Genomic DNA, 12030 nt, shown 5'->3' on the forward strand with positions numbered 1-12030 from the left:
AGAGGAGGCCTGTGCCCAGCAGTGGGACGTATATAGGCTGAATTTTTATTATAATTATTACCTTTTATATTGTTTTAAACCATTGATATCCGAATCAAACACGCGTAGTGACCACCCACCCGCTATCTCCAGTTACCCGTGAACAAGATGCATGTAACTGCGTCCATAAAAACAATATAAAAGGTAATCACGGTTTATATCCCGGTCGATTTAAGTGCACAGATATTGGTTACTGAGTCATGGATGTTTTCTATGTATTTAAGTATTTTGCATCTTATATTTACAAATACTTAAATATATATTGTTATCTGAGTACCTACTTAGTCAATTTATGTAAGATGTCCGTATAATATTTATATTCATTTGTTTGAAATCTTTCATTCCCCTATGGTTATTCCCTATCAAACACTGACAAGCACCTATCTAATTATAAATGATTGTAGGTGGTCTTCGATTCTCCGTACGCTAGAAAGATGGAGGGATGGACGTGGAAAGATGTAATAAAATTCACATATGATTTTCGAAATGAAATATATTTCACGGAACCCGTAGCGTTTCTTGGCTGTTTTTATAAAATTTATACAAATAGGGTTTACTTTACTAAATTTATATTCTTTACATTTATACCACAGGTCCTCTACATATCTCTAACCAATAGTTACTAGGGTTATTGGCACCTCGGTTCTATATATACGCAATGCGCAAATCTAACTAAATAATGTATCTGTTGAGTTATCAATAAATACATTATTTTATTTATTTAGCTAATAGAATTAAAGTGAGATTCGGAGAGAAAAGCGAAAGTTTTGTTAAATAAGTATAAACCGCTGTGTATAGATCAGTATATAAGTAGGTGATAGTAACAATTCATTCTCAATTTGATTTCTTTCAAGATGAACATTTTGTTTTGTTATTATATCCGCATATTTAGCACCTTGTGAGATGAAATACAGAATTTACATTAATAATTTAATTTTTAAATAATACCGTTTAAAATACTATGTCAACTGGCATCTATAGCTGCATATTCCGTTGTGCAAATAAATAAATCAACAATAAATAGTTCGGAAGTATATAAAAATAATCTTTATAAATACTTAAAACTAAATTAAATAACTAAATAAATTCAACCTCGCGCTCTTTAACACTAAACGGTTAAGCGAAGAATTTAATTACAGCGAAAAATAATTATTTCCAGTACAAAAGAAATAAACAGACAATAGTTTTTATTTAAAATACTTTGTGATGATTATGACGTCTGCTTTTCATAAAATCTGTAGAATGTATTTAAATAGGATATGGTATGTGACATTTTAAATACTTAATTTATTGTGTTCAAAATAGTTATAAATTCTAAATTTAAATTGAAGGTTAGTAATGTGATAATGTTGTGGCGTTAAAAATATAACCTAGTTGACAATATTCCTATAAAACTTTAAGCCACTTTTGTGATTCTTATCACTAGAGCGTACATGTATATTAGGCCTATGTTTAGTCCTTTAAACAGTAAAAAAAAAACATTAAAAAAGCGTTTTTAAAAATACTGGTTTTGGAATGCGTCGCGAATTCGTTCGAGTCAGATGGCCAGCATCTTCGGGAAGCTGTCAGACAGTACCTAGGAGGTGGACTGATTTATGTACTACTTCTTGGCTAAGCTTACACACAACACTTAATAAAATATACATTTCGTTTAATAAAATACATAATAATAAATGTCCTTAAATACGAATTATGATAACATTACATTAGTTGCAAACATAAATAAATTTATGCCGCATAATAGACTAGAATACGTTGAGGATAGAAAGCAGGAGGAACGTGACTTTCTGCTTCTGCGATGGCGACCGCTGTGACCGCCGCGGTAGCGTTGACCGCAGTGTACGCAAGGTGGTAGCGTCCGCGCGGTCAGGGATTGCGATGGTGACCGCGGAGCGTGTGTGGTGAGCGCTGGTTGACCGCTCCGCGCGCTAGATGGCGTTGAGTGCGTTAGCGTCCGACGAAGTCCACCATTTGATCTATTTGTTCCTCCTCGTCGTAGAGGTACAGAGACTCCATGCAGCCCTTGAAGTAGGGCGTGGTGAAACATTTGGCCCTGGAACGGCAATAAAATATTTATTAGTATCGGGGTAATAGTATATTTGGATAGTCGATGATCATTACTTTAAATAAAATTCGAGTAAAACTTAACACATGACTAAAGACGAAATTTACTCGAAATAATTGTATCAAGAAAAGTAGTGTGGCATCCGTGATTGACAGGAACCAGTAAATAAAAAATAGAAGTGTCGGTCACTAGTGCCACTACGTTAGTAAGTATAGTTTATTAATTAGAACCATGCTTATTCGGTTGATATTAAATAAAAGTTAGTACCTAATGTTCAAGTAAAAATATCGGATGTAGTAAAAGTATTTAAAAATACGTAAGAGTAAGTTCTTAAGTGTACTGCAGTACTTAAGTGTAGATTATCTTGAAGGAAATAAAATACTGATAGCGAAAAGTTTATAAAAGGCTACAGAGTAGATAAAAGTTCAGAGCTTAGTCAGAAAGGAAGTCCATTAAAGCCTACACAAGCTTTTAAGCGGAGCTTACCCTTTCTAAGGCGTAAATATGTCAGAAGTTATGCAAAATTGAACCCCATCACTTTGAAATACAGTTACAATACCAAGTGGGAAATATATTCCCACTGCCTTATAAAGGCTTAAGGAAAGGCTTTGGTAAGATCAAAACGCCTACTCAATGAACGATATCAGTTTTATTTTTTACTACAAAAGGTCAACTCACATATAATAAATTGGAGTTAATGGGTTTATTGTAGTTTTTTTAAATTACACATTTCGAGGTATGTATACCTAAAGAGGTATATACAATTTAGCATGAATAAAATTATCTAAGATACTAACCCATAAAGGGCTTATTCCAATCTGCACTATGCAGAGTTGTAAATAGGCACTTAGTTAGGACATAAGTTCTGTCACAAAGGTTTTGACTGACCTTTACGGGCACTAAGAATGGTGCTAGTTCAGTGGTGTCACTCTCGAATTCTAGCCAATCGTGCAGTCTAACGGAACTAATTGCGACAAATCGCGCGTAATGCGAACTTATCAGCCAATCGCGTTGTGACGGATTGGTTCGAATTCTTGTGCGTGACAACGCTGTACTGGCTCCATTCTTATTGTCCGTAAGGCTCGTCCTTAGATATATTTCAATGGATAAAATGTAATACAAAACTTTTAATAAAAAAAGTTTGCCATGATTAGATAGAAAGCTTGTCTTGTACTGATCAAAACGTAATAACTATAATTAGTTTACAATTTAGATTGCGTCTTTATTATTACTTCTTTACTTTGGGATTGCCGTTAGACGCGAATACGCGGCTGGATTATGAAAGATTATACTTATATACCGACAAGTCTGTACTTTAGCTAATACTCTTCAAAATTAGGGTACTTTTTAATGGCACGCTAATTTTTGACTGCTATCCAGCGAGTAGATTTGCTGGGAAAATACGTACAGTTGCAATTTTGGCAGTCCAATTGTCAATTAATTATACATGAATTATATATTTTAAGAAGATAAAAGATTCAGCTTTTGTTTTATGTAATATTCAACTATGTAAAAAAGATAAATAAATAAATAGGGATCAAAATCACCTTGAACAGGTCGCGTATTTTTTGCATGCTATTTATAACATTTTTCTGAATATTACATAGAATTATGTAAAACTGGGACAGCAAATTACGTTAAATTATATTGTAAGTGAACCAGCTTTCAATAAACTTTCTACCCATATACATAAATGTACCTATAGCTTTTTTATCAGTCGAAACCTTTTTGACAGAACTAATGACCTAAGTACGGAAGGTGGAGGTAAGGAAATAAATCTCCATGTACCAGTGTGATCAAAAAACCTTAAATAGGTGGCGCTACTTGAACAAAAAAATCAAATCATAGACAGCGCACTTTACTCCGTCAATAGCGCCTAGGTTCTTCGCTACTCTAGCGCTACTCTGGAGAGATTTGGAACTATTATTTATAGCTGACAGCTGGACACTTGCAACAGTTCTGCCTAAGGAGATTCTGTTCCTTGCCTCTACCTTCCATAGACCTAAGTACACAGTTGCATAATACGACAACTCTGAATTTTGAACCGTAGTGTCATTGCAATGTACCTACCTTAATTAAAAAATATATTTATCTTTAGATGTCATATCTTTATTAGTTAGGGGTTACAAAAGACCGCGTATAGGGCGTATTTGCCTGACCTAAGACTTTGCATGCCAGTGATATCGACTTGCCTTAGTCACAGGTTTTCCCCTAACTGCTGAAACGGGACTAGAAGATGAATGTCCTAGGTTTTAAACCCATAAGTCACGGAACCGTTACCAAATAATACAAACTTTTATTATTTTAAGAAAATACAATTAAACCGGTACTTGAGCAGGACTAAGCATGCAAACTCAGTAAATGGTAATGGATCGTTCACCATCATAATTAAATAAATCAGTTACACTTTTTTCCTGTTTTTTAATATTTCATCAATCAATCATGGATACCACACTACATTTAATTAATAAAAATAAAATCCTTAGAGGTTTGACACCATTATGACAGACTTTGATCATGAAAAAAATAAAATGTCACACTTGAGTGAGATACGATTTTTCAAAAGTAACCAGACTCCAATGTCGTTCAATGTGACACTTGTCATGGATAAAACAAAGAGTAACGGTATTTGACGACAGTATTTTAAAGTGATTCTAAATCTGTAGAGTGGCGATGAATGTCGTAAATAAATTTAAACTTTTTTGAACAGTCAATAATAAATGAACCCCAATCTCACAAATACTGGTACGAAAAAGTTGCTCATATCATAACTTACTGAATGCACAGACTTGATCCTGCTCACGTCTCCTGAATCACCCTGTATATTATATAGAAACATTACGATGACGTAAGTAGACTCGGACAAGATAACTCTGCATGGGATCAGCTGTGTCCAAGTGTGGCAATGTCATAATTAATGTCAAGTTTCTAGGAAAATATGACAATTATAACGGGACCCTCCTCACATTTGGTTCATGCAAAGTTAGCGTAGCCGGACACAACGTTTTGCTATTAATCTTAGCAGGCTTATATACTTATTGAAGGAACTGTAGCGTAAATAAATAAATAAAAATTGTTTATTTCGGACCATAATCCATAGAACGGACGTAAAGTAGGACGTAATAATTATTGAAAAAAAATATAATCAAGACTTATTATTAATAGTACTACTTAAATTTAGCCATGCGATTAGTTGCGTTAGAAATAGGTGCTTGAAACTAGACCAGTGCAGAACCAGCGAAAGTGCATGCTGTTAATTGTTAACCCCAAGAGGAAAAATAATTAGAAAAGGAAGCAGTTAGTCTTTTTATAGGGTGTAATCTGAGCGTTATTACTATGTCTCAGATTTCATCCTGTGGAGGCACACAGCGTATTTTGAGCGTCGGTGTGTAGTCAGCTCTATGGAAAATGGCGTCGCTGCGCAGTTGCGCCAACATTGCGTCGAGCAGCAGCCATAGAGTTGACTAGACGCCGACGGTCATGAGACGCGTGTGCGGTCTCATAAGAAAAGGAAGGAGAGGAGAAAACAAAATAAAATGTTCACCTAAATCCCTGGATCCGCCCCATGTAACTGTTTTATATATGTCTTGAAGAGTTCTAGCTGGTCTTGTTCTTGTAACACCTCGACGCACCCCTTGAAGTACTCTGTCGTGAAACAGTCTTGCCTGTTCCCCAGGAAAACATATTATAACACATATACAACAACATATTGGTGTGAACGAAAGAGGATTCAATCAGGGAATAAAATATTTAAACTGAGACGACGAGTACAGTCATTAACATAAGTAGAAAAGCGCATACGCTCACGCTCATGTTCTCTCCTAAAGTTAGTTTAGATCATTTTGAACACTTATCGTGCTTGGAAACTTCTGCGCATTGTATAGTTGTCTGCTCAAAACGGTATGTAAGTAATGTTTTGCTCATAAATTTGATCCTCTTTCGTTTTAAAGCAATAACTATGACGAATGTGGGTAATTATAACAGTAAATTAGTAAAAGCGTCATCTGTTGATGGCGTTTAAAAATGCCATAATATTTCTTTAGTTTGTAGGTAAATGTTTTTTGTTACATAAAATAAATCAAAAACGGCACAACATTCACTACTTCCTGAGGCATAATATTTTTTATTAATGTCTCAAAATTGTAAGCGTAGACCGCAATTCAGTTACTGTATCATATTACAGGTTGGGTCTATTTTAACATAAATCAATGATACACTTAAACAAGGATACGTTAAGCATATAACGTATACGTTACCTAATTAATTTAAAAAATATGAATTCAGAAGTTAAAATAAATGCCATCTATTGTGTAATTTGGTTACTATTTTCACATTGTGCGAGTGTTGACTCTGAACTCGTTTAACGTATCCTAGCTTAAACCACGGATATCAAAACATTCAAATTACAAACACACCTGCATAAAGTATAAAGCTGCGCCTCCCTAAACAGATTATAGCAGTCGTCACAGATCCTGTCAAGGCGAGCGAAGATGGCGGCGTCATAGACGCCCTTGCACTGGAGGTTGAAGAAGGAGCGGCGGGCGACGTGGTGCGGCGTCGCCGCGGGGGGCGCGCCCGCCGCGGCGAGCGCCAGCGTCAGGAGCGCGCACGCCAATTGTACTGAGCTTAGATGCATCTGTAACAGAAAGAGAAGTAGATTAGTAAATGGATTTGACAATAGATGGTGCTGCTGGATTAGAAATAGTGAAATCCTTTTAACCTTATGCCTATCGAGTGCGACGCGTCGTGAACCTTGTCGGAATTGTGCGTCAGTTGACGTCTTTGGCGTTCAAAGAGTTAACCCATGAACTCCTAAGGATCTAAAATTGCCTGCCTAAATACGATCTTGAAATTTTTTTTGAATTGAATATTGTTTTGGAGATCTAATATTCAAAGGATTTGACTGACGGGTTAGAAACTTGTACAAAACAGGGGACTTATTGCTTAGTTTTATCCCTTAACTCCCAGGATAGGGGTCCAAATTTGCCAGCCAGAAAAGTTCTGGCGAAAGCGTATAAAAGAAGCGCATAGCATATGTTGCAAGATTATTTAAAACTTGCCTCGTACAAGGACTTTCAGGAGTGTCAAGTAATTTTGTTATTTAATATGTAACATAGCGCTGGTTTACAAGTGACCACTGACCACCTTAGTCGCATAAATATGGGATAGAAATGATATATCGGAGCAGAAAACTAATTAACCTAAGGTCCTATTAACTCGTTACGCTTAACGGTTACGTTTTAAACTAACTCAATTTCCTGTTGCCAAGGTCTAACCCGGCCCTAGCACTAATCGATTTTATAATAATTACGTCGGTAAATCGAACATTCGATACCTGGCCGAGTTTAAGCTGCTTACCGACTCCAGGCGAGTCTATAAAGATCAGAAAAATTGAGCCACGGAATCGTGGCAACTGCGTGGTGATTGAAGAGTGCATTTATGCAGGTTATTTGGAGTAATCGACTATGTAACCGATTGAAATTACACCCCAGTGTCGCAAGCGCAACTCTCCGCGCAATCGCCATCTGTCAGACGCGAGCCGTCATATTTGCATTTATCACGTGCTCGGGAATTACAAAATTTTGCTGCGAGTTTATGTAAAATAGACTTTCTGTGAAAGGCATAAGAGTATTGCAGAGTCTTAGATAAAGTTGTAAATCTGCAAGCTGTTAAGTGTGACGTGCACCAAGGGAAAATATACCCTATTAAATAGGACTAGAGTGTTTTATAGCGTGTCAGGTAAAGTGATAACGACCTGTAAAATCCTACCGTAGCAAAGTATAGTGGAAACTTGTATTAAGTCCTTTGAAACTGGCAGCTCAAGTGAGTGGCTAGTTATTAAGCAAAGTGGACTTGTAAAGTGTTAATATAGTGCGATGGTGGTCCCACTAAGTCTGTTGGCCGTTTATCTGGGAAGATAGGGGCCGAGCAGAAAGTATAAGTGCATTAAGAGGCTATGTCGTTGACTTTTCGAACTAGGTTTCTCAATTGCACATTAGATGGCGTTGATATCTCTTATTATGCGAGACATGGTAATGTTTTGAGTCACAAATGATATTATTTTTAACCAGTGGAACTTGAAGATGCTATATTTATGCTCGAAGGTAGTGCATTGTTTTTTTTTCATGTTACTGATGTGATGTGTTTACAAAAATGTCATGAGCCATCGTAAGGACAATTTTGTATGGTTTAGAACTTAATTTTATAGGATTTGGAAAAAATAGAGGCTTCCATATTAATAAAAAAAGTTTTTGTCAAAAATTTCATTTTTGATACAAGCTTTGATTGCTGACTCATCGAGACAATTCTAAAAACCCCAAATATAATTAGTTGCAATGCGATGTTTTATCACTTAGTTCCTATGGCCACCTCCTGTCTCCATCATCAGATCAGCTCGATGGTACCATAATATTGCATTGTAATCCGACTTACTTAAGTATGCAAATTTTCAGTTTCATCGGAAATCGAAAAGTGGGTCAAATTTAACTTGCAAGATTTGACCAGTACATACATAGGTACTTTGCAATTTAAATAAAAGGTTCATGCTACGATTACGAATTTTACTCGTACAAAGGCACAAGCAAAATTCTTAATTGTTTCTTAAATGTAAATAATTAAATTGGAAACACACAACTCTTTTCTTAAACAGCAAATCATCCGTTAAATTGACGTTGACGATGAAATAATCGCAACGGAACCGTAGCCCGTCTCGATTCGATTCGATTTTCACGATCGTAAAGATCGGTCTCTTTGTTCGTAACGAGCTTGAACTACCAACTTAACAACCAGCTGAAACAAGCGATAATAGCCCGTTTAACGTTGGGATAAAAGCTTTGTTGTAGAATGAATAAATTGGCGAATCTGAATCATGTATGTAATAAAGTTAGTCCTCGCATGAGAACTGAGTCCGTGTATTCCTTTAGAGCAGACGATTTGAGTTCTAGGGCGCCAATATAATGTGAGCTATCGAAAAAACTGAAATATATAAACTCAAACTATTTATTTTTGATCTTTATATACATTCCTTTAACCTTTTCCGCATACTTATTCTGAAATTAATGCAAAACTGACGCCTTGCGGTACTAATTAAAAACTCAGGTACGCTACGTCTCAATAACATATATGCACGCTGCTCTGCTGGCCAGCGATGTATCATTTCTAATTAATCCGCAACACTCACGAAACTGAAACACCCCCCCCCCCCCCGCGTCTCCCTCGCACTTCGCGTGCGAAAATATCTTTTAAAAAAAAATTCAAAAATTCAAAATTTTATTCTGCAAGTAGGCCTCAAGGGCTCTTTTACAAGTCAATACAACATTTACAGTAACATCATATAGTGACATGAAAAATACATAACAACATTTTATAAATACAACAGCCAATACCTGGGTAAACATTACATTATAATAATCTTAAAATAAATAATTACTACAATACAATAGAGATGTATAGTCTCTATGGTTAAAAACACATTAAATCTGGAGATGTAAAAGGTCCCCAATGTCAGAGTACTAATATTAATAAAATTTGGAGGTGTAAAGTCTCTCCAAGTGTCAAAATAAAATTTATACTAAATAAATAAACCGCGTCTGGACTGTTAAACTAGCAGTCTCATAAACTAATGCTACATTCTGTACATAACTAGTATGTACCAAGTCAAGTATATTATACAATATGACAGAGACGTATAGTCTCCACGGTTAATACATTAAGTTTGGAGATGTATAAGGTCCCCACGGTCTGAGAAAAATAATAATACACAATAATAAGATTTGGAGGTGTAAAGGTTCTCCAAATGTCAAAGAATAAAAAAAATAAAAAATTGTATGAAATACATATTTCACGTCAAGAGACTGTTAAGCTAACAATCTTAAAACTAGTTCTACAGAATACATAACTACTATGTATTTAATATGTCAATGTCATCATCAAAATAACTAAAACATAACAAACATTAATACATAAGGTTGAACAGCTAGAAACAACAGCGCCATATGCCTCTCCGGGACACTGCACGCAAAACTATTACAGCTTTTGAGACTGGATACTTGGCCATGATTCCGTGTCTCCCAAGTAGTCATCTATTTTATAGTATCCCTTTTTGAGAAGTGCATTTTTGACGTATTGCTTGAATGAAGTATAGGGCAGGTTCCATGCCTCTAAGGGTACTTTGTTATAAAATGTTACACAGTTTCCCATGAACGATTTTTTAACTTTCTGTAGACGAAACTCTTCATTTTGAAATCGGAAATCTGCCATTGGAAAGCCTGTAAAATAGAAATACCTGCTCCTACTCGTAAACTGAGGTGACTTTATGCTGTGCGGTTGGTTACCGAAAAGATGGCTTTCGGCTTTCATTCTGAGTGAGAAGAAACAGCCCTGTTAAAAAGTAATCTTATCAGTATCAGTGTTGTCCTTCGTTCATTTATTTGCCTCTCCATCCCTGCAAAACGCAAGAGTTCTTTGCGGCAGGTCCTCTGGTTACCGAGTCGACTTGGTAAGCATTTGCAACATCACTGTTTAATTCAGCTGTCGATCAGCGGCCGACATTTGACTATACTTTTAAAATACGGGGAATTGCGAACGGCGGCGTCGTATATGGCTCCAGTCATCAATTAAACATAAGATTCCACGGTTTCTATGTGGATAAGGAGTGAACGCACTCGAGTCGAGGCCTGTATCTACCGCAGTAGGGCAGGTAAGTCAGTAACATGACTTAATGGTGCTTTATGTGAACCTCAGAATCAGAATTCAATCAAAATAGCAGACTGGGTCATGAGGGGTACTGGTAATACTAGCGGAAGGATTGGCCATCTACAAAATGCGGAAAGATTTAGAAAAGGTACGGAAATTAAATAGGGAATTAAGGAAACTATCATTTTGGAAACGGACAATCTGGATCCCCATACAAAAATATGAGATGTTTTCGTAATTTTGCTAAGTTATATTGAAAATTGTGACGGCATAACAACAAGTGCTTTTGAAACGGGTGAACAAGTGCTTTTGAAATGTACTGAGATTTTGCGTAGTTTAAGATACTTCTATAGAATTAAATGTCAGCGCACTGTTTAATTGCCTGACATGACTTGACCCAACCAATCCTAAGATTGGATTGGACAATAATAGATACCTAATGGTGTTTTTATGCACATCCAAGACGAAAATGGAACTTGAATTGATAATTGGGGCAAAAATTCTTTTAGTATGAATTTTTAAGGATAATTAATCGCCTTTCTTGTGGTTCATAAAATAAATAAACATTAAAACCTAATGTATGTATGTATGTATGTATATACTTTATTGTACATAGAAATAAAAACACGAAAAACACAGTTACAGAGTAAATTAAATACAACAAAGGCGAACTTATCCCTGTATGGGATCTCTTCCAGTTAACCTTTGAGGAAATGAGTAAAACAGAAGTAACGGTGAATGAATGACAAACACAAACAAAAGTGTACAATCACTGAAATTAATGAAATGCACGTTTTGAATACACATTGATACAAATATACATAGATAGAAAAATAACCATAAAATAATGCATACATATATATATATAAATAAATATTCAATATATAATATAAATAAATATGAATTCGAACCAGAAAAGTAAAGGAAATTAAAAAAGTAGAAGTACTCCAAAGAACTAGGAAGTCGTAACCAAAGTATCGGAAAGCCACAATTTTTTAAGCTTCTCCTTGAGTGATGCTACGGATTGGGATTGCCTCACGGACACCGGAATCTCGTTCCATAACTTGACGGCATGGACAGTAAAGGATTTCTTGTATGTGCGCGTCGTATTGGAAGGAATCGTGAGTAAAAGATTGGTGCTTGATCGAAGGCGATGACCACTACCAGCAGCTAAATAACTAAACCTTTCGGAAAGGTAAGGTGGCGAAGCAGGATTAAATAGAACATTGAAA

The 12030-nt window shown here is 35.9% G+C and overlaps 1 protein-coding gene across 3 annotated transcripts in view; it reads right to left on the reverse strand.

Moving 5' to 3' along the window:
* Positions 1-514: 514 nt before the first annotated feature.
* The window catches only part of LOC133527438 (CHH-like protein), a 94415-nt gene continuing 82899 nt past the window's right edge, over positions 515-12030 (reverse strand). For 2 of the 3 annotated variants that reach the window (XM_061864453.1, XM_061864452.1), the window contains exons 2-4: positions 6520-6740; positions 5649-5769; positions 515-2092 (exon numbers count right to left, since the gene is read on the reverse strand). In XM_061864453.1, coding sequence (XP_061720437.1) covers positions 5649-5769; positions 6520-6740 — 342 coding nt within the window. In that variant the 3' untranslated portion in view covers positions 515-2092. The remainder of the gene's footprint in view (positions 2093-5648; positions 5770-6519; positions 6741-12030) is intronic. The other variant, XM_061864454.1, reaches the window with a different exon arrangement.

The sequence above is a fragment of the Cydia pomonella genome, chromosome 18 (assembly GCF_033807575.1).
Source record: "Cydia pomonella isolate Wapato2018A chromosome 18, ilCydPomo1, whole genome shotgun sequence".
NCBI lineage: Eukaryota > Metazoa > Arthropoda > Insecta > Lepidoptera > Tortricidae > Cydia > Cydia pomonella.